Source organism: Anomaloglossus baeobatrachus, chromosome 6 (genome assembly GCF_048569485.1).
Source record: "Anomaloglossus baeobatrachus isolate aAnoBae1 chromosome 6, aAnoBae1.hap1, whole genome shotgun sequence".
Classification (NCBI taxonomy): Eukaryota; Metazoa; Chordata; class Amphibia; order Anura; family Aromobatidae; genus Anomaloglossus; species Anomaloglossus baeobatrachus.
This window is the reverse complement of record NC_134358.1, coordinates 387,296,146-387,320,472: the sequence shown is the minus strand read 5'-3', so window position 1 is coordinate 387,320,472 and position 24,327 is coordinate 387,296,146. Positions and strand designations below refer to the sequence as shown.

Below are 24,327 nucleotides of genomic sequence, written 5' to 3'. Positions count from 1 at the left end.
GCTGCCTCCAACCCCCAGTTGCCTATTTGTACCCGGCTGGGAACCAAAAATATAGGGAAGCCCGTTTTTTTTAATTATTTCACTTATTTCATGAAATAATTAAAAAACAAATGACGTGGGCTTCGCCCCATTTTTGTGTCCAGCCAGGTACAACTAGGCAGCTGGGATTGGAATCCGCAGCACAGGTTAGCCCGAGGTTTCTGGGCGCCTCTGCTGCGAATTGCAGTCCGCAGCCGCCCCAGAAAATGGCGCTCTCATAGAAGCGCCATCATCTGGCGCTGTATCCAACTCTTCCAACAGCCCTGGAGCCGGGTGGCTTGTTCGGTAATAATGAGTTAAATACTGGCTTTGTTTTTCTAGCCAGTATTAAGCCAGAGATTCTTAATGTCAGGCACGTTTGATCCGGCCATTAAGAATCTCCAATAAAAAAAAACACCACACAGAGAAAAAATACTTTAATAGAAATAAATACACAGACACATTAGAGACTCCATCTTTATTACCCCCTGTAAGCCCTCCACGATCCATGGTCTTCTGTCTTTCTCGTTCAACAAATGCAGCTCTGCTCCATCACTGCTGCATGGGGAAGACGCTGCTGCTCCCCGTGCAGCCTTCACTCCGTGAGTGATCAGTGCTGCTGGCTGTCAGCGGTAACGCTGACAGACGCGTTACCGTAGCAACGGTGCTCCCGGAGCCGCGGTTAGCGGTGACGTCACCGCTAACTGCGTTGCTATGGCAACGGTGATCTCCGTTAATGACCGGGTGTGTCAGCCGGTCCCTAACGGAACGGGGAGTCGACCGTGTGCTAGAGCATGTCGCCGGAACACGGCGATACACAAATGTGCACCGTGTACCGGAGAGATGCACTCGCAGGTCCTACATGACGCGTCATAGTCATGTGACCAGTCTGTAGCCAATGAGATAATAGCCACGTGACTGGTCACATGGCTATTTTGACGTCATGATAGGTCCTGCATCACTGCTGGCAGTGCTGGTCACCGGGAGGATTCAGCGATCATCGGATGGAATAGCGGCAATAGACAGAGTGCAGGAGGGATCGCGGGGACCGGTAAGTGTTATGGCAATGTTTATTAACTGTTTGTGTACATTTATCATGCATTTTTATGTGTTTGTGATTGCCTCCCATTATATCCTATAGGTTCGAGTTTGGTTCGTCGAACGTTCGACGAACCGAACTCGAATAGGACCTCCGTTCGACGGACCGAACTCGAGCCGAACCACGACCGGTTCGCTCATCTCTAGTTGGGAGTAGTAGTCTTTACAAATGATGGAGGGACTTAATGTTGGGTTGCAGGACTGAGGACGCCGGCAACAACTTGACAACACAGGGGTCGTAGTTTCCTTTACCTTTCACTCGGTAGTAGATGATACAGGCCCGGGAGACTGGTCCAGCTGGTAATGGAGGTATGGTCAGCCTGGAAGCAATTGAGGAGATCCACCTAGCCGGGTGGGTTCATGGGCCTTCCTTCTTGAGCTGTGATGTGTGGGTCTCTGTGGCTTGAAGCTACGCTGTGACCGTCTTCTTTGTGTCGGTTCTGATTCTTACCCATATGGCAAGCAGCGTGAGCCTTTACTGGTGCCGCTTCTTCTGTGATCACGGCTCCTGGCTCTACTATGCTGCTGTGCCCCGGTCACTCTGTGGGCCAGAAGACCTGCAGTCTCCTGCCCTCCAGATTTAGCTTTGGGGTCTTTGGTACCTTTGCAGCCTCGTAGTCCAGTGTCCGGTCCTCTGCGCTTGGCCCTGAGGAAGCTATAACCCAGCTCCCTTGTCAGCGACCGTCTTCTCTCCACTCCTGACTTGTTTTGACTAGTTTAGTTTCACTTTCATGTGTCTTTGTTACTAACTCCTCCTCCAGGCCAGAATGCATAGGGAAGCTCCCCTCAAACCGGGTTCTTGAGCTCCCCCTTTTGATCTGGAGTTAGGAAGTGTTGAGTGCTGGTGCACCCAGCATTGGAGACCCCCTCTTGCTTCCAGGTATAACGTCACCCCCTGTGAGGAAGGCAATGTTAGTGTGACAATCGAACCACTGGGGTGCCACATTCCCCCCTAGTTAAAGTCAGCTCTCCCAGACTGGAGGTCAGCTTGATGTTTGCGGGCTGCTGGGCCACCTGTAATGACTGCACAGCTTTTGTTACGGCGGTCGCGCTTTTCGTCAGTTCTTGAACATGGAACCTTAGGTCTGTGGAGGGCTCATTATCCAGGGTCTGTGCATCTGCCCCCACGGCGGTCCAGGTTGAGGGCACCTCCTCTGTATACGTGATAGCAAGGAGCCGGAGGGGTGTAGCGTCACCTGGAGATGATTCTCGCAGTACCCGAATGGCCCAATCCTTGAATTGTGCAAAGTCAAGGTCAGGGTTTTGTAGGGCCATCATGCGCAGCTGTGTCTGGTGGGCGTTAGACAGGAGCCTCTTAATAAACTGCTCGGTTAGCAGCCTGTCTTCATCGTGCACACTTCTGGGATCCACCTGCTTAACAGCCCTCATCGCCTCTTGAAGGTTCAGAGCATAGTCCCGTACACTGTCCTGTACCCTTTGTTTGCACCCAAAGAACTTCATCTTTATCCTCTTGCCGTGCGAGTATCAAAAGTGTCTTTTAACATGGCCAGGACTTGTCCCACAGTTCTTTTGTCAGTGTCTGGCCAGGACTTTACCTCCCACTGGGCCGCACCAGTTAGCTGGCGAATTAGGATGCTCACTTTCTGGCCCTCAACCAGGGGGTATACTTCAAACAAATTACACAGTCTTTCCTTGAAGTCGCTCAGGGTGTGCGACTCCCCCAAGTACTGAGGTAACCATGCCGCTTCTGGTATGTACGGCATAGAGAGCGGCAGTACAGGCACCGCGGCTGCAGCGACAGCCTGATCTCCTTGCGGGTTGGACATGTTCCTCCCCCCTAGTGAACCTCTGCCAGGCTTCATCAGCAGGGCTCCTCTTTGCATGCTTTTCTGGGTTCCGCCCATGATGGCATGCCCCCTTGTTTTGCACACGCCATGTGGCTAATGGTGGCGACTGCTCGGTTCACCATTACTCAGTATTCAGTCTCTAAGCACACGGTACCAGTGGTAACGGGCACGAAATCCTGTTCATGATGCCAAAATTGACACGCCTGCGCCGGGGTCTGGGGGTTACTTGTTACCGGGCCGGCTCTGTTCTGCTCGGAGGATGTCACGGTGACAGGGCCCAGTTCCGTGACCCCGGCGGAGTCATTTTAATAAATGGCTGATGATGATGGGAATTATATTTACAAAGGAGATGCTGTGACACCACCTGTGGAATGCGGTCAGATATGTGCCACTGCTGCTATTCAGTTCCCTTGGGGTCGGTGGTGATACAGCTGAGTAGGTATGGCTCTCCACAGGTAGAGCTGGGCCCCAAGGCTGTTGAGAGTAGTAGTCTTTAAAAATGATGGAGGGACTTAATGTTGGGGTGCAGGACTGAGGACGCCGGCAATAACTGGACAACACAGGGGTCGTAGTTTCCTTTATCTTTTACTCGGTAGTAGATGATACAGGCCCGGGAGACTGGTCCAGCTGGTATCGGAGGTCCGGTCAGCCTGGAAGCAATTGAGGAGATCCACCTAGCCGGGTGGGATCAGGGGCCTTCCTTCTTGAGCTGTGATGTGTGGGTCCCTGTGGCTTGAAGCTACGCTGTAACTGTCTTCTTTGTGTCGGTTCTGATTCTTACCCGTATGGCAGGCAGCGTGAGCCTTTACTAGTGCCGCTTCTTCTGTGATCACAGCTCCTGGCTCTACTATGCTGCTGTGCCCCGGGCGCTCTGTGGGCCAGAAGACCTGCAGTCTCCTGCCCTCTGAATTTAGCTGCGGGGACTTCGGTACCCTTGTAGACTCGGACTCCGGTGTCCGGTCCTCTGCGCTCAGCCCTGAGAAAGCTATATCCCAGCTCCCTTGTCAGCGACCGTCTTCTCTCCACTCCTGACTTGTTCTGACTAGTTTAGTTTCACTTTTGTGTGTCTGTGTTACTAACCCCTCCTAAAGGCCAGCATGCATAGGGAAGCTCCCCTCAAACCGGGTTCTTGAGCTCCCCCTTCTGGTCTGAAGTTAGGAAGTGTTGAGTGCTAGTGCACCTAGCATGGGAGACCCCCCTCTTGCTTCCAGGTATAATGTCACCCCCTATGAGGAGGGCAATGTTACTGTGGCAACTGGACTACTGGGGTGCCACAATAGAAATGAGCAAATTTATTCACGTGGAAATAAATTCTTACCAAATTTTGCAAAATAAAGTATATTCCAGAATTTATATCTTTTTGTAATGTACTCCACATAAATTCAGCAAAAATGGCAGCTTATTTTTTATATTCTACAAAACTTTTGCTTTGCAGTCTGGAGAGACCCCAGAGAATAATAATGAACATTCAGTTTGCATTGAATAACTTATCTGCAAATCGAACATCTCTGTAAAATCCGCATGATTTAACAAATTCACATCTCAGCAGATCCGCTCAGCTACACAGCAGTGCAGTAATATGGCAGTGTAATGTTATAGCAATCAAGGGATCACAGGTTCAAGGATCAAAAAAGATATAAAAAGTCTATTCACGTACTTTTATCCATTATAAAAGCCATGGTAGCTCTGCATCCGTATCAGTCCAAAGCAATATAATGTTATACAATGTCTTGTCTGCTTGATGTCATGAAGAAGAATAACTGAAAATGATAGGTCACTTTGTCTCCCCAAAAAAAGGAATAAAGTGTGATCACAGTGTTTCCTTTATTCCAAAATGGTACCAAATTATGTCTAGTGATGCAAAAACATGCTCTCATACAGTTCCAGCAACAGAAAAATCTACACATAAAGGCCCCGATTAATAATTTGCATTTTTTTGTCTTTTTTTTTGTCTTGAGGTAGTCGCTCATTTTTATCATGTATAATTCATCAAAATAGCGCACCTGGTCCATGAATTTGGGTCAAAAATGAAAAGAAAAGGCTTCTTTCCTGTCATTTTTGTGTTGTTTTTTTGGGGGGTTTTTTAAACGAGAGATGCAAGTTTTGGAAAATACGTCTAATAACTACACCATGGGAGTAGAGTTTCACCAAATTCTGTGAACGTTTAAAAAGTCGCAATAGATGAATTATCTGAAAACATCTGGAGTCGTTAAACTCTGCCAACAAGGCGGAAAACAAGAAAAAAGCGAGCACATATAAAATAGACATAAAGAAGGCTCAAATACAATAATGAATTGGGTGCAAACTAAAAAATTAGTGAACACACAAAAAACTAGACAAAAAAGGCATAAAGGCAACTATGAATTTAGTTCTATGTCTCTATCTTACAATATGGAGACACAATTAATTTTTTTTTATAATTATTTGTATTTAGTAACTAGAGATGAGTGGACCTGCTGAAGCTCAGGGTTCTGCGGGTTCAGTCGAACTTTAGATAAGGTTCGGTTCTGGACCCGGACTTGACCCGAATGTCATTGGAAGTCGTGACTTGCAGTCTGTGTCTCCACCCAAAGGCAGCCAGTCATAAATAAAACTTCTGGGGAGGGTGGGCAGGGTTTTTCAATTTTTTTTTGCTTATGCATCCGATCGCGGTCTTGTTACCCCCAGTGAGAGCCGATCAAACACTGTAAGTGGCTCGCACTGGGCTTATCACCAAGCGTACCTGAGCATAGCATTGCTTGATCAAGTGGTTAGCATACGTAGAGCACCTGAACTTGAACACTGTTTTTTTGGTAAAGTCTGTGTTTGGTACAAACACTGGACTTTACTTTTCAGATTCGGTCATCTCTAGTAGTGACTCAAAGAATAAAGTTAAGTGATAGTTTTATCACATGTCGCCCAACAAGTAAAGACATTTCACTTATTGAACTGAAAGTTGGGCAGACGTCTCAATCACCCCTTCCGCTGCGTGCTGATGTAGCGACCCTGACTACATCAGGGTGCTACAGGGAACTGCATCCTGTACCCCAGGGTGCATGGCCTACCCCCCATGGTTCCAGGTTCCCATCAACAGTGTCACTGACATCCGGACTACAAATCCCAACCACACCTCACACCAGGGCTGGACAGACACACCAGTGGGTTGGTCAAGTTGGAGCATGGCCGCCCACCAAGGGGTCAGGCAGACTGGTGGGAGGGAATAAGTCAGTTTGGAGTTAGCTCTCAAAGTGAGAGGGAGTTGAGTTGTAGCCCTCAGAGAGTAAGGAGCAGGGGGGTTGCACTCCCAGGAAGGCGACAAGTTGGGTCGCAAACAGTGGTCCAGGACCACAGGAGTAGGGGACCAGTATTAGAAACACTGGACAGCAGTGTAACAGACGCAGTCTAGGAGGACTGTTGGCACCAGAAAGCCCAGCCGCCTTACCGGTACCGAGCATGGCAGGGTACAGGACCCTAGATCAGGGAAGAGCTTCAAGCGCCTTGGTAATTAACCTGTGGAGGATAGTCTCTATGAACTTTCCCCAAGAGCTCTGTGATTGGAGGCATCAGCACAACACGGGGGATAGGGTTCTCCAAAATACACAACCCACTAATATCCCAAGTGCCATCCACCAAAAGCACAGCTGCCATACACACAGGTAGCGGGGCCCTGAAAGCATCAATCTGAGGGGCCACAACGGTCAATCACTTTATGCACAGAGGCAGGGCTCCGGACTTACCAAGTGACACTGGTGGGAGCGGGACCTGGACGGGCTCCCCCTGTAGAGACTGCGGAGCCTAGAGACTTTGGTTTACGATCTGTGTGAGTGTCTGCTTATTCCACCTGATCCAGCACCACGACTACCGCAGTGAGAAATCTGACCCCTGCACTCTGCTTTCCAAGGCCAAGCCACCCGTTCACCAAATCCCCACTATCCGGGGCCTTCCCTACCTGCGGAGGGACTGACACCTGGCTGCCTAACACCATCTGCCCCGGTACTCCCTTCGACAGCGGCAGTACTCCCCTTTACCGCAACTCGCAGGTGGTGAACATTCATCCCCTGTAAATATCCCCTTACATTTGAAGTGGCCGCAAGCCCCCTAGTCCGGATACACTCGAGCCAAAGCAACTCTGGATCTGAGCAGTTCGACTGTTGCTGAGGCGGCACACTGACATGGCGTGTCAATACTTGGATAAACTTCTGAAGTGAGGAAAGGTGGGTGTGGAACAGTAAGTTTTAGACATGTTTCTAAGTTACATTAGTGAAGGGTCTCATTTTATTCATTACTAAGGAGCATGTGTATGTCTTCAGGTTCGGCTATTTTTCTGTTATTATAGGTAACTGCACCTCCAGCTTTTATACATTGGGGTCCAGTGTGTCAGAATAAATCTTCCTACTTTAAAAATCTTTCTTATGAAATGCAAAAACTAAAGATTGTGCAAATATTCCATTTGTTTCAGGGTCCAAGTCTCAGAACAGCTTATGGAACAGCATTATTAGTGGGCTGAATCTAAAGGAAAAGCAGAAGCCATCAATTGCCACTGACCCTCGCAGTCCTGAAGAGATATTAGCAGATGAGCTGCCGCAGATTGACAGCCCAGATGCCATCCCGAAAGCATCGATCAGGTTTGCCGTACACCGCTCTTGTGCATATTTGCTTGTTATGAAATTCTGCTGAGTGCTATAAAATGTGGGCTGGATTTTACAAGAAATGTGAAGAGCGGTCGTTCTTCACGGTAGACATTTAGTGTTATTTTGATTTTGTGGTTGATGTTGCATATAACAGTGTTTTACAGGCCAAGGAGCTGATATTAAATCAATTTTTAAAACTGAAGAAATTGAACTAATGTAGAGTTCAAAGCAGAACAAAATATTGAGAAACATTTCTTCTCCATAATAGGATTGTTCATGTAACGACGCTTGTACAGACATTATTCACTATTGTATTACTCCATTCATCTGTAGCTTGGATGAGCTAATCAGATAGTGACAATATATGTCCCACTAAATATACCTATAGTGTGTAAATCTTCAGCAAGTCACAAATGCAGTTAGCTGCCACTGATGAGTACCCTCGAGAAACTGCCATGTTGGAAGAAGTCCGGCTAACCCGCATCTACAAATGGAGGGATTCTCATAAAACGCCATATTATGGAACTGCTGTCCATCAGACGGCCATTTCAGTACATCTCATAACGTGATTCCAAGTTGGCACATACATTTATTATAATATACTGCGTCATTTCAGATTTTCAGCAATGTTTATGACTTTTGATGAGTGAGAGCTACCATGCTTTGGTGCTCGGTACTCATCAGGAGCAGTTGGATGCTCGAACAGGCTCGACTTGAGTACAGAGTATAATGGAAGCCAATGGGAGACTAGAACATTTTTCAAAGATCTTCCAGAAAAATGCTCATGTTCCCCATTGACTTCCATTACACTTGGTGCTAAAGTCGTGCCTGTTTGAGCATCCAACTGCTTGTTACAAGCACTGAGCACCTGTGCATGGTAGTGCCCGCTCATCACTAGTTACGAGTACCGAGCACTCGAGCATGATAGTGCTCACTCATCACTAGTTATGAGTACTGAGCACTCAAGCTTGGTAGTTCCTGCTCATCACTTGTTATGAGTACCGAGCACTCAAGCATGGTAGTGCCTGCTCATCACTAGTGACGAGCTCTCGAACATGGTAGTGCTCACTCATCACTAGTTACGAGTACCGAGCACTCGAGCATGGTAGTGCTTGCTCGTCACTTGTTATGAGTACTGAGCGCCTGAGCATGGTAGTGCCCACTCATCACTAGTTACAAGCACCTGAGCATGGTAGTGCTCACTCATCACAATTTTTGACATATCATCATGGTTATTAAATTTTATTCATTTTTGTTAGATGCTCAGATATTTTTTTGTTCGAGCCTACAATTACAGCCAGACCTTATTAGATAGTAATTATCTGTAATGCAGTGCCAATAGATTGGATCACTGTGTGTCTTTTTCATGTATAAAGGCACATGGAGGAATTCTTGTCATGATTTCTATAAAAATGTGTCTTTGTGAGATGTGAGGCCATACTATACCATTTTGTGTTATAAAGGTATTTTCTCCTAGAGACATTACCTCTTGGTAAAGTAAGGTATCTTGTGGAAGCACCCCACAGTGGAGTGGGAAGCCAGAAGCTTTTTGTGTGGTAATGCTATGTGTTGCAGTGGTCAGAATTCCTCTAGCTATTGTAATATTGTATAATGATCTGATAAGAACATTGTCAGTAGCATAGAATGAACTATAAATAAGGTATGCTTCATACATAAATCTACTCTAAGATAATTTTTCAACTTATAAAAAGCCCAAACTAATGGCCTGTATCTAAAGGTGCCTTAATGCTGATTAAATCCTTACCTTGCTTGTAGAAATCTGTTTTGTGTTTATATGACCAATGAGAGACAGGAGGAAGTTAGCAAGTGAGGGAGAAGGAGAGAGGGCAGGACAGCTGCAAGTGCAATGTCCAACCTCACGGCACTTGCAGCTCATTAGCCTATAATTACAACTATGGCTTTCTCCAAAGCAGCAAAACAGATTTGTATAAGGGAAGGATTTACTCAACATTGAAGTACTTTACTTACATGCAATTAGTTTGGTTTATAAAATCCTCATGACAGGTTTCCTTTAAGGCTATGTTAACACAGAGTTTTTTTGGTAAGTTTTTTCCTGACCAAAACCTGAGCTTGTGGCAGAAAATCTCCTTTGAGTCACCTGTGTTTTTGGTGCATTTTTTAGTGGCGGTTTAGATGCGTTTTTTCTACAAAATGGGTTGTATCAATGAAAAAGCGTTGCAAAAACGCTGTAAAGAATTGACATGCTCATTCTTTGAAATCTACAGCAAAATCGCAGGTATTTGTCAAAATAGTCAGGAAAAAATCTGCAATTGTGTGTATGTGTGCATGAGATTTCAGAAATCTCAGACTTTGCTGGGACTGTAAAAAGGTGCATTTTATTAGCAAGGATTTGCATAAAACCAAGACAAATCCGCAGCTAAAAAAAACGCCCCAAATTTACCAAAAAAGCCCTGTGTGAACATCCCCTAAGTCTCCACTTTGATAATATTTGTTACAGCACTAAGGCCATGTGCGCACATTGCGTTTTTTCATGCGTTTATGCAGCGTTTTGAACTGCAGCGTTTTAATGCAAAAATGCATGCGTTTTGATTTCTTAGCAAAGTCTTTGAAAAATAGGCATATTGTGTGCGCACTGTGCGTCCTAAAACAATGCGTTTTTTGTGACAAAAATTTGTCAAAATCTCTGCGTTTGAAGAAGCAGAATGTCAATTGTTTTTACCATTTTGGCAGCGTTTTGCTAACATTAGAGTCAATGAGAATTATCAAAACGCATCCTTAAAGAAAATTCTAGCGTTTTACATGCTTTTTTGAAACTAAACGCATGTTTTTTTTGACAAAATGAAAGCATGCTTTTTTGGCGTTATAGTGAAGTCAAGAGGTTTCCATTTGCCCTCACATCCATTCCTATTTTAAAAAATGAGTAAAACATTACTTTTACTTTATTTGGAACATATTTATTAAATCTCAATAATCATTTTCGGTAAATTATCATGACCACTGAGGAAGGATTTTCCGGTCGTGATGGTTACTGTACCCCTTAAAACTTAACCTAAAATAATACACCGACTGCATGCGACTTGGTTAAACAAATTGGCCACAGCAGCCTTTATTACCTATTATTAACATACTACCACAAAGGGGGCGCCGTCCAACGGGCGACCCCAAACACACAATAATAGGTAACACATAAAAATAAACGGTACATGAAACCCTATGTAGGCCCGGTCCAAAAACCCTTTCCTACACCAATATCCCTGGCCGCAACACTCCGACCCAGAGATGAGGTATTAATCACCCCACGGATTAATACCCCCCAAACTTTGCAGAACCCCGTGCCTGCAATTTCCCGGAACCCAAGACAGTGCCTCTCGGTCCAGCTACAAATCCCTTCCAACCGCTTCTGGACCAGACCTACCCCCGCCACAGGACAGGACACGTAACACCTTACGTGGCCTGGACCCGCCACACGCCCAAGGCTTGCTCCACACCATCCCGCAAACCCAGGGCCCATAAATCAGAACCAATGTCATTAAGATGAACCCCATCACCTCTCCGAAACTGCCACTTCGCTGATTCCAGGTCCACATGCCTCACCACCACGCCGCCGTTTCTCCGCACGAAACGCGCAACCACCCTGTTCACTTGTGCCCGGGCGCGATTAATCTTCTCAACCGACCGGGCTCCCCTCCACCATAATCTGGCCACAATATCCGACCACACCACTATCAGGCCCGGATACCTTGCCCACAACCGCAGTAGGTCGATCTTAATGTCCCGAATCAGATCGCGGGATGCCCGCGAACCCAGGTCATTCCCCCCCACGTGCAAAACCAACACGTTCGGGGGTCTATCCATCCTGCAATAGTACTCGAATTCCGGCACGACCCTGCTCCATTCCATGCCCCGCACTCCAATCCACTTGACCGACGCCAGCGACCTGTCCAGACCCAACTGCCGACCATTCGGGCGAGCGTCGGCCCGACGGGCCCCCCAAAAAACGAACGAGTGCCCCAGGATCCAGACCAGACACACTCCTACAATAAAGGAAACAATTTTAACAACAACACCAGCACTCCAGATTGCAACAAAGAACAACAAAACCTAACGGCAAAACAAACAACTCCCCATCAGAACCCTCAACGAGATAATAACTGCGGGCGCACATAACCACGAAAACGAGAGGACTCCCACCGACCAATCCGTCTCACCATGTCATCTCCAAGACCCCAACGAGAAGCCTCGGTAGCCGCCCCAATCCTGAACGAATGGGACCCATAATCCTCTGGGCGCTCACCCGCCCAGCGCAAACAACTCCTCAGCACTGCCACAAACTGATAACGAGACAACCAAGCCCCGTCCTCGTGACGTAGCAGCGGGCCCGGAAGACCGCCCCGCAGACCACAAAACCGACTCACCACCTGCACCGGGCACAAGCCATCCCCTTGCACCGCATACAACACTACCAACCTGCCCCGACCCATCTGGTCCGTCTTGGACCGCCGAAGCCGACACTCCACTCTCCGTCCCTCTACCGACACATCCTCGAATAGCAAACCACCCCCAATCACCCTTGACGGGCTCACCAATTCTCCTATCCGAAAAGCCCCGAAAAAAGCCAACACGAAAGCAGTTTTAAACAACACCGTCTCATACGCTGAGACACAAATCCCCTGCAAACCATCCACCAAACGCCGTAACAAGTCCAATGAAATGGGCCGCCTAGTGTCCCGCACCTTCACCCCTTTCCGAAAACCTTTCAATGCTTGCCGTACCCGAAAGTCCCTTGAAACGTCCTGCTCACCCCTAACCTTTAACCAGAAGGCCACGGCCGCCACCCTAATCGCCACCGCCGACGCTGACCTCCCAGCCCTAAAATCCTCACTCACCAATGCCAAGAGCGCCAGTAAATAATCCGCTCGCCCGTTACCAAACATCTCACCCAGCACTGCCTGCCACTCAACCCACACCTTAGCATAACGGCACCAAGTCACCTCGGTCACCGAATTCCTAATCAAACCCGCAATCACTGCCTCACCAGGCTCCACAATTCCTCTGGGCACACCGCTCCGACCTCGTCCGCCCCCGGCAGTAACTCCCGAAACCTGTGGAACTGAAAACGAGATAAAGCGTCAGCCACCCCGTTATCCACCCCCGGCACATGTTTTGCCAGCACATGAATATTCCACAGCAAACACTTGAGCACCAAATGCCGCAAATATGCTACTACAGGTCCAGATTTCGCTGACAAGCTGTTGATTGCATGTACAACTGCCTGATTATCGCAATGGAAGCACACCTTTCGTCCCGAAAATTGCGACCCCCACAACTCCACCGCCACCACGATTGGAAACAACTCGAGCAGGGCCAGATTTTTGACAAGGCCACCCTGTCGCCAATCCTCGGGCCACCTTCCCACACACCAATGACCCTGAAAAATGGCGCCGAAACCCGCCGACCCGGCCGCATCCGTATATAGTTCCAGAGCATCATTGGGCACCACCTTCTTCAACCACAAAGTGCGGCCGTTAAAATGTCGCAAGAAGACGTCCCAAACCAACAAGTCTGCCTTGATCTCCCGCGTGACCCGCACAAAATGCGCCGATGACCGTACGCCTGCCGTAGCCGCCGCCAACCTCCTGGCGAAAACACGCCCCATCGGCATAATCCTGCATGCAAAATTCAGCTTTCCAAGCAAAGACTGCACCACCTTAAGCCGCACTTTTTTTTGCTGCCAGCATTGCTGCAACCGCACTCCGCAAATCCACAATCTTGTCCTCTGGCAACCTACATTCCATGGCCAGCGAGTCGATCTCAATCCCCAGGAACCGCATAACCGGCGCCGGCCCCTCCGTTTTTCCCTGCGCCAAAGGGATCCCGAACCGATCCGCCACTCTCTGCAAGGCGAACAACAAACCAGCGCAAACCGTGGAACCCGCCGGACCAACACACAGAAAATCATCCAAATAATGAATAATGGACGACAAGCCGGACACGTCCCGCACCACCCACTCAACAAAGGAGCTAAACGCCTCAAAATATGAACAAGAAATCGAACAGCCCATGGGCAAACAACGATCAACATAAAACTTCCCGCTCCACCAGCAACCCAAAAGGTGCTGACTCTCCGGATGCACCGGCAACAAACGAAACGCCGATTCTACATCCGCCTTTGCCATCAATGCACCGCGTCCTGCCGCCCGTACCAAGTCCAACGCTTTGTCAAACGAGACGTAGTACACTGCCGACAATTCCGGCGCAATGCCGTCATTCACAGACGACCCCTCCGGAAATGAAAGATGATGAATGAGCCGAAATTTATTCGGCTCCTTCTTTGGCACCACCCCCAGCGGGGACACCACCAAATTACTGCACGGAGGGCTCTCAAATGGCCCCCCCATCCTGCCCAGCTCAACCTCTTTACCCAACTTCTCACCCACAACCATAGGGTGGTCCCTCGCCGACCGTAAGTTACGACAAACCGGAGGCAACGCCTCAACCGCCGACGGAATCCGAAAACCGTACAAAAAACCAAACCGCAAAAGCGACGCCGCTGCCCCGTCCGGGTACCTACTTAAAAACGGCGCCATCGCCTCTATTTTCACCGGCGTCCTCCCTTTTTCCAGACCCGTCCCCAGCCTTGCCTCTCCCTTTTTTAAAGCATTTGGACAAGCTATGTCCCCCCCCGCAGCCGGAGCACTCATGCTTGAACCTACACGCTGCGCCAAATTTGCACTGGCCTTCGTTAAATTGCCAGCACAATCCCTTTTTCTGAATCCCCGAGGGCCCGGCGCCCGGTCCCCCGGCACCGCCACGAAAGGGCTGGCTCGGGGCCGCCATTAAGCGCATCCATAAGGAAATGTCCTTATGGTCCCACCGCATGCCGGGCCGCAACGCCTTCCGCTGCCTAAACTGCTCATCATACCGCAGCCATGCCAAACCCCCGTACGTGCGATACGCCTCCCCGACTGCATCCATATAGCCAAATAGAGCCGAGCAGTGCTCCGGCTCCTTTTCCCCCACCACGCTAGCCAAAATTGCGAACGCCTGCAACCAATTGGAAAAGGAACGAGGAATGAGCCTATAACGGCGTTTTTCTTCCTCCTCCTTTTCCTTCTTGGAATCGCTCGGCTTCACCTTGTCCAGGTTAAATTTCTCCAGGGGCAGCAGGGAAAATATCTCCACATACTCCCCTTTCCAAATTTTTTCCCTCACCTCTTTTTTGAGGTGCGCCCCTAGCGGTCCCTCAAAGCACACATACACCTCGCTCTTAGCCCTATCATCCAGCCGCACCACCTCATCTTCCTTTTCCTTTTCCTTTTCTCCCGCTTTTTCGCCTGCAGTCTCCACTACTCCGCTACCTACACCCGCCCCCACCGGCACCTTCTCGCTGCTAGCCGCCGCCGCGCCATCCACCGCCGACCCTGTCCAGGCCGTCGCCGCCGCCGGCGCTCGCGCTAAACCCTGCAAAAGCCCCAGCAACTGGCTAAGTAAAACTGACCCCTCTGGCGCTGCCGTGCCCGCAGCCACCTCCCCAGCACCCGCACCCCGCGCCGCAAGCAATGCCGAATCCACGGCTAGCTCACCCGACCGTGACGCGGAGACGGAATTCGATACTGCGATGTCGTCCGCCAGCGGCTCCTCGAATTCATCCCCCGACCTGAGGGCTCCTTCTTCTTCTTCGCTGTAGCCGTCCTCCACCGTCCCAGCTCCAGAGGACGCAGCCGATGCGTCCCCTCCACCACAGCCACCCTCCTGGGCAGCCGCGTGGGCACTGGCGGTGGGCGTCCGCTGCTTTCTTTGCGGCGACAGCCCACAAGACCGTCCTGTCCCCTGGGCCGCCGCCGACCGAGTCCTCTTCCTGGAGGAGCCTCTCCCCGAGCTCAGGGGGCTCCCCACCGCCGGTTCCCGCCCTCCCGGGCCTCCGACCGAGACCTCCCGCTGGGTCCTCCCCCCCCCGAGGGAGACCGCGTCCGCCGGGCGCAGAGCTGATAACCTGAGGGACCTGGCGCGCCCTGCGGGGGTCCCACCGTCCCTCCTCTCCTCTGCAGCCGTGCAGGTATCCGGGTGGCGCCTGCCCACACCGGTCCCCCTGCTGGCTGCCTGCGCCCGGCCCCCCCAACGTCCCCGGGGGGTATTGCTGGCCTCCATCAGCCGGGCACGCTCCTGATCAGGAGCAGCCGCCGGGACGTGCCCCACCGCCGGGGGCCCGGCGTCCGGAGCGGGCCCCAGGCTGGACACGCCCCCTCTCCGTGCCTCCGATTCATGCAGGGCTCGGCCCGGTCCCCGGGCTGCCGCCGGCCTGTCCACTCGAGCCCGCGGCCTGGGACCGGAAGTAGGCCCCAGGCCGGGCCCGCCTCCATCCAGGCCACCGCTGGCCTCATTCAATCGCCGGGCTCGCTCCCGGCCGGGAGACGCCGCTGGGCTCTGCACTCCAGCCCGAGGCCTGAGACCGGAAGAAGGCCCCGGGCTGGCCACGCCCCCTTCTCGGCCGTCGCGGCCGCGTCGGAGATTCCTCCCGGCGGCCGGAGCGGACGCAGGGAGCTGCCGCTGCCCGCCCTGCCGCGGAGGGTCCCGGGGGGGGCTCTCACTTGGCCTCCTTGCTCCCCCCGCACCCGGAGAGTACCGGACAGGGGGCCTGGAACGCCGCCCACGGCGAGGGGGGGAACAAGGGGCAGGTGCCGACGGGGACACACAGGCAGCCCTGACGTGGGATTGCACTGCCTGGGCCCCGTGCACCGCCATCGCCGCTCTAATCAGCCGATTCAGCTCCTGGAGGTCCGCCATGCTGGTCCTTGTGGTCCTGGTCCTGGGTCTCTCAATCTGTCGCCGTCCGGATTCCAAAAGGGGAGGTAAGACCCTCCCTCATCGCTTTTATACTCCCCCCCCCTCCCCTACAGGGATCCTTTTCTCCACCAATCCCCTATACCTTCCCATAATGCCCCTCATTATACCTTTTTTAACCCCTCACTCCCTCCCTTCCCTCTGGTCATGTCGCCCCTCCCCCCTATGGGGTCCATGGCTTTCTTTATAGTGTATGATTTTAAGGTAATTACTTTTTATTTATTTTTTTCATTTTTTTCCTACTGTTTGAATGTTCAAACTTTATTTATTTGGGTATTTGTATTGAAAACGCATCTCAATTTTAGCACTGAAAATACATGTAAAACGCGGTGAAATCGCGGCAAAAACGCTATCAAAACGCACGTATTTCCTGCGTTTATGTGGTCAAAACCAAATTTGACAATGACAAAGTCTGCCAGAGTATGCATTCATTTCTGCAAGTTACAGAACGCAACGTGCGCACATAGTCTTATACTCACAGTGAAAATGAACTTGATGTTTAATTCAGAATATTTATCACAAATAACCTCTGCTGCACACCCTCACCAGTCATCACAGTATTAGTTCACTGTTTGAACGAAAACCAAAAATATCTGAAATCCAATGACATTATAGCGTGGTTAATTGCTACCCAACAGATGGAATGTAGTTCATTACAGGGAATGAATGGGTTAAGGGACATGCTAATTAGTTCATAATTTCTTATTCTTTATAATATAGCCTAAGAGGTGACATTTGTTCTCATATTCTTGGTTTTCTAGCTTTAAGGTTGATAGAAGATGCAACTTCATTGAGTTCAACCTAACTAACATTGGTTAACGTTTAGTCATAGGAAGGCAAAACCTCATGAGACAGATGCTCATTGAACCATGTTAGGGTAACAATTTCTTCCTTACTCCACATATGGCAAATAGACCCTAGATCAACGTCCTATTATGGAATCTAGTACCCATAACCATAACCTGTAATTTTATATTTTTGAAGAAAGGTATCCAGGCCCTGCTAGAAATATTTTAAACAAATCAACCATTACCAAATCATGTGGCAGAAAGTTGCATAGCCTCACTGCTCTAACAGTAAACAATCACTGTTCTTTCTTCTAGACTTAAAGGTTAAGGCCCAGTCACACTAAACAACATCGCTAGCAACATCGCTAGCAACATCGCTGCCAACGAACAACTTTTGTGACGTAGCAGCGATGTTGCTAGTGATGTTGCTGTGTGTGACATCCAGCAACAACCCGGCCCCTGCTGTGAGGTCATTGGTTGTTGCTGAATGTCCTGGGCCATTTTTTAGTTGTTGCTCTCCCTCTGTGAAGCACACATCGCTGTGTATCATAGTATCATCATAGTATCATAGTTTTTAAGGTTGAAGGGAGACTCTAAGTCCATCTAGTTCAACCCGTAGCCTAACATGTTGATCCAGAGGAAGGCAAAAAAAACCCCCAATGTGGCAAACAAGTTCCAATGGGGAAAAAATTTCCTTCCTGACTCCACATCCGGCAATCAGACTAGTTCCCTGGATCAATACCCTGTCATAAAATCTAATATACATAACTGGTAATATTAAATTTTTCAAGAAAGGCATCCAGGCTCTGCTTAAATGTTAGTAGTGAATCACTCATTACAACATCATGCGGCAGAGAGTTTCATAGTCTCACTGCTCGTACAGTAAAGAATCCTCGTCTGTGATTATGATTAAACCTTCTTTCCTCAAGACGTAGCGGATGCCCCCGTGTTCCAGTCGCAGGCCTAGGTGTAAAAAGATCTTTGGAAAGGTCTCTGTACTGTCCCCTCATATATTTATACATTGTGATTAGATCCCCCCTAAGCCTTCGTTTTTCCAAACTAAATAACCCCAAGTTTAATAACCTGTCTTGGTATTGCAGCCCACCCATTCCTCTAATAATCTTGGTGGCTCTTCTCTGCATCCTCTCCAGTTCAGCTATGTCCTTCTTATATATCGGTGACCAGAATTGTACACAGTATTCTAAGTGCGGTCGCACTGGTGACTTGTACAGAGGTAGAACTATATTTTTTTCATGAACACTTATACCTCTTTTAATACATCCCATTATTTTATTAGCCCTGGCAGCAGTTGCCTGACACTGTCCACTAAAGTGAAGTTTACCATCCACTCATACACCCAAGTCTTTTTCTGTGTCTGTTTTACCCAGTGTTCTACAATTAAGTACATAATCATAAATGTTATTTCCTCTACCCAAGTGCATGACCTTACATTTATCTACATTAAACTTCAATTGCCACTTCTCAGCCCAATCCTCCAATTTACATAAATCTCCCTGTAATATAAAATTATCCTCCTCTGTATTGATTACCCTGCAGAGTTTAGTATCATCTGCAAATATTGAAATTCTACTCCGCATGCCAACAACAAGGTCATTTATAAATATGTTGAAAAGAAGCGGGCCCAATACTGACCCCTGTGGTACCCCACTATGAACTGAGACCCAGTCCGAGTACGTACCATTAATAACCACCCTTTGTTTCCTATCACTGAGCCAGTTTTTAACCCAGTTACACATATTTTCCCCTATCCCCATTATTCTCATTTTATGTACCAACCTTTTGTGTGGCACCGTATCAAAAGCTTTTGAAAAGTCCATATACACAACATCCACTGCATTTCCCTGGTCCAGGCTTGAACTTACCTCTTCATAGAAGCTGATCAAATTAGTTTGACAGGATCGATCCCTCATAAACCCATGTTGATACTCTGTCATAAGGTTATTTTTCTTGAGATACTCCAGTATAGCATCTCTCAAGAAACCCTCAAGGATTTTACCAACCGTAGAGGTTAAACTTACCGGCCTATAATTTCCCGGCTCAGTTTTTGTCCCCTTTTTGAATATTGGCACCACATTTGCTATGCGCCAGTCCTGCGGTACCGACCCTGTTATTAAGGAATCTGAGAAGATTAAAAATAATGGTCTATCTATCACAGAACTCAATTCCTGTAGTACTCTGGGGTGTATGCCATCCGGGCCCTGAGATTTGTCACCCTTAGTGATTTCGAGGCGGCGGCGTACTTCCTGCTGGGTTAAGCAGGTAATATTCAAGGGTGAATTTATGGTATCACTGGTCATGTCATCTGCCATGGCATTTTCTTGTATAAAAACCGTAGAAAAAAAGTCATTCAGCAGGTTGGCTTTACCCTCATCCCCTTCCACCATTTCACCAAGACTATTTTTAAGGGGGCCAACACTATCGCTTTTCAGTTTTTTACTGTTTATGTAGTTAAAGAATATTTTAGGATTATTTTTACTTTCTCTCGCAATGAGTCTCTCTGTCTCAAACTTAGCTAACTTAATTTGCTTTTTACATATTTTATTTAATTTTCTATAATTATATAATGCCTCATCACTACCTACCCTCTTTAATTCTTTTAAGGCTTTCTGTTATTCTTTTATTGCTGTGTGACATTAATTTAATTAAATGTGTGTGACATTTAATTTAATCGTATGAACGTATATCTTACCATCATATAAAAATAAACACCAGACAATAGACAGTGATTGAAAAATATCAAAAGGATAAAAATCAAATTTGAATATCAAGATTTTCTATATATGCAATAGCGTTATCATTTACAATATAGAAATCCTTCTTGTCACCATGGTAGGATCTCAGGGGGCACTCCTCAACAATGTGCTGGATAGTTTGACGATCTGCTCCACAGTCACAGGTCGGAGAGTCATATTTTCCCCACTTATACATAAAATCTGCACAGACGCCAAAGTTTGTTCTCATACGATTTAGAGGAACCCATGTTTTCCTTGGTAGATTGAAGCCTGGTGGAGGGTTTTGTAAATTAGGGAACATTTGGGGATCACCTTCTACTACATTGACCCAAAGTTCTCGCCATTTCTCCTCTAAATTGAAGTTTTGTTCATACAAGGTGATTGCAGTTCGGATGGGTGGATGTCTTGATTTCAATCGCTGTATTGTAACATCTCTGATATTTTGGTGTATTGGAAGTTTTTCATTATTCACTACTTTAGTGTACTCTTTAAGTAGGAGCTTTTGTCTTCTTAGATTTGCGGGTGCGATATGACCCAGCACAGGTAACCAGTGAACAGGTGTAGGTCTAATAGCACCAGATATTATACGCAAAGAGTTGTTCAGCTGAGTGTCAATTAAGTTTACATGACAGCTATTTAACCATGCTGGAGCACAGTATTCTGCAGCAGAGTACACCAGGGCAAGAGTAGATGTTCTCAAAACAGATGTTGCCGAGCCCCATGAGGATCCACAAAGTTTCTGAATAATATTATTACGTGCTTTCAGTTTCTGTGCCAATTTATCCAGATGGGATTTAAAAGTTAGACTTCTATCAAGGGTTACACCTAAGTACTTAGGATTGAAATTGTGTTTAACAGATTGGCCTTCAAATTGTACTTTAAGTTCAGTCTTGGCACTTGCATTGTGTAAATGAAAGCAACAAACTTCCGTTTTTGATGGGTTAGGTTTTAATCTCCATTGTCGGAAGTACTTTGTGTGACAGCGACAGAGCAACAACTGAATGTGCAGGCAGCAGGAGCCGGCTTCTGTAGACGCTGGTAACCACAGTAAACAGTGGGTAACCAAGAAGCCCTTACCTTGGTTACCCAATATTTACCTTCGTTACCAGCGTCCGCCGCTCTCAGCTGTCAGTGCCGGCTCCTGCTCTGTGCACATGTAGCTGGAGTACACATCGGGTAATTAACCCCATGTGTACTGTAGCTAGGAGAGCAGGGAGCCAGCGCTAAGCAGTGTGCGCGGCTCCCTGCTCTCTGCACATGTAGCTGCAGTACACATTGCGTAATTAACCCCATGTGTACTGTAGCTAGGAGAGCAGGGAGCCAGCGCTAAGCAGTGTGCGCGGCTCCCTGCTCTCTGCACATGTAGCTGCAGTACACATTGGGTAAATTAACCCCATGTGTACTGTAGCCAGGAGAGCAGGGAGCCAGCGCTAAGCGGTGTGCGCTGGTAACCAAGGTAACTATCGGGTTGGTTACCCGATATTTACCTTAGTTACCAAGCGCAGCATCGCTTCCACGCGGCGCTGCTGGCTGGGGGCTGGTCACTGGTTGCTGGTGAGCTCACCAGCAACTCGTGTAGCCACGCTCCAGCGATCCCTGCCAGGTCAGGTTGCTGGTGGGATCTCTGGAGCGTCTTAGTGTGACATCTTACCAGCAACCTCCCAGCAATTTACCAGCGATCCCTATCAGGTTGGATCGTTGTTGGGATCGCTGGTAAGTTGTTTAGTGTGACTGGGCCTTTACCCTTGTCAAAATTACAAAGTTCTCTGTCCTGTCCCCTCATATATTTGTATAAGACTGAATAACCCCAAGTTTAATAACCTGTCCTGGTATTGCATTCCCCCCATTCCTTGGTTGCTCTTCTCTGCACCAGCTTTAGTGCAGCTATGTCCTTCTTATACACCGGAGACCAAAATTGTACACAGTATTCTAAGTGTGGTCGTACTAGTGACTTGTATAGAGCTAAAATTATGTTCTTCTCATGAGCATCTATGCCTCTTTTAATGCATCCCATTATTTTTAAGCCCTTACTGCAGCTGCTCCCCTACACTGGTCACTAATGTTGAGTTTGCCGTCCACCCATACACCAAAGTCTTTTTCAGTGACATTTTACCCAGTGTTTTACAATGGAGTACATAGTTATACATTTTGTTTCCGTGAACCAAGTACATGACTTTACATGTATCCACATTACATTACAATTGCCTTTTCTCAGCCTCACTTCCAGTTACATAAATCCTCTGTAATAATAAATGATCCTCTTCTGTTTAATTATCTTGGAGAGTTTTTTGTCATTTGCAAATATCAAAATTTTACCCTTTATGTACTCTGCAAGGTCATCAATAAATACAGTCATGGCCAAAAGTTTTGAGAATGCTACAAATATTAATTTTTACAAAGTCTACTGCTTAAGTTTTTCTAATGGCAATTTGCATATACTCCAGAATGTCATAAAGCTTAACAGCAATTACTTGAAAAGTCAATATTGGCTAAGAAAATTAACTTCAACCCCCAAAACACATTTCAACATCATTGCATTCCTGCCTTAAAAGGAGCAGCTAACATTGTTTTAGTGATTGTTCCATTAACACAGGTGTGGGTGTTGATGAGGACAGGGCTGGCGATCAATCAGTCATGATTAAGTAAGAATGACACCACTGGACACTTTAAAATGAGGCTGGTGCTTGGTATCATTGTTTCTCTTCAGTTAACCATGGTTATCTCTAAAGAAACACGTGCAGCCATCATTGCTCTGCACAAAAATGGCCTAACAGGGAAGAGTATCGCAGCTACAAAGATTGCACCTCAGTCAACAATCTATCGCATCATCAAGAACTTCAAGGAGAGAGCTTCCATTGTTGCCAAAAAGGCTCCAGGGCACCCAAGAAGGACCAGCAAACGCCAGGACCGTATCTTAAAACTGTTTCAGCTGCGGGATCGGACTACCAGCAGTGCCGAGCTAGCTCAGCAATGGCAGCAGGCTGGTGTGAGTGCTTCTGCACACACTGTGAGGCGGAGACTGCTTGAGCAAGGCCTGGTTTTAAGGAGGGCAGCAAAGAAGCCACTTCTCTCCAGAAAAAACATCAGGGACCGACTGATATTCTGCAAAAGGTACAGGGAGTGGACTGCTGAGGACTGGGGTAAAGTCATTTTCTCAGATGAATCCCCTTTTTGATTGTTTGGGACATCTGGAAAACAGCTTATTAGGAGAAGAAGAGGTGAGCGCTACCACCAGTCTTGTCTCATGCCAACTGTTAAGCATCCTGAAACGATTCATGTGTGGGGTTGCTTCTCAGTCAAGGGAATCGGCTCACTCACAGTCTTGCCTAAAAACACAGCCATGAATAAAGAATGGTACCAGAATGTCCTCCAAGAGCAACTTCTCCCAACTGTCCAAGAGCAGTTTGGCGCCCAACAATGCCTTTTCCAGCATGATGGAGCACCTTGCCATAAAGCTAAGGTGATCACTAAATGGCTCATGAAACAAAACATAGAGATTTTGGGTCCATGGCCTGGAAACTCCCCAGATCTTAATCCCATTGAGAACTTGTGGGCAATCATCAATAGACGGGTGGACAAACAAAAACCAACAAATTCTGGCAAAATGCAAGCATTGCTTATGCAAGAATGGACAGCTATCAGTCAGGATTTGGTCCAGAAGTTGATTGAGAGCATGCCAGGGAGAATTGCAGAGGTCCTGAAGAATAAGGGTCAACACTGCAAATATTGACTTGCTGCATTAACTCATTCTAACTGTCAATATAACCTTTTGGTACTCATAATATGATTGCAATTATATTTTTGTATGTGATGTAAACATCAGACAAACACAATTAAAAACCAGAGGGCAACAGATCATGTGAAAATATAATTTTGGTGTCATTCTCAAAACTTTTGGCCATGACTGTACATAAAAAACTAGTGCCCAATACTGACCACTATTGTACCTCCCTTTTATCTGTGTCCCAGTCAGTGTGTGCCATTGTTCTTGGTTACCTATGACTGTCTGAGCCAATTGTTAACCTAAATTCACATATTTTTTCCTTGACCCATTGTTCTCCTTGTACCAACCTTTTATGTGGCACTGTATCAAACGCTTTTGAAAAGTCCAGATATAAAACATCCACAGCATTTCCCTGGTCCAGTCTGGAAGTACCTCCTCATAGAAGCTGATGAGATTAGTTTGACAGGACCGATCCCTCATAAACCCATGTTAATGTTGGGTCATGATCATGATGCCACCTTCTATTGAGATACAGTAGGATAGTATCTCTTAGAAAACCCTCGAAGATTTTACCCACAGTAAAGGTTAAATTTAAAGACCTATATTTCCAAGCTCATTTTTTGACCCCATTTTGAATTTTGGCAGCACATTTACAATGTGAGGGTTATCGGAAACAAACCTGTTATTATGAAATCCATCAATATT

General features: G+C 47.5%; 1 protein-coding gene across 2 annotated transcripts in view; it reads left to right on the top strand.

The window, feature by feature from the left end:
* The window catches only part of PDE1C (phosphodiesterase 1C), a 1,233,587-nt gene that overhangs the window by 307,721 nt on the left and 901,539 nt on the right, over window positions 1-24,327 (top strand). For both annotated transcript variants that reach the window (XM_075315087.1, XM_075315090.1), the window contains exon 3: window positions 7,363-7,528. In XM_075315087.1, the coding sequence (XP_075171202.1) occupies window positions 7,363-7,528 (166 nt within the window). The remainder of the gene's footprint in view (window positions 1-7,362; window positions 7,529-24,327) is intronic.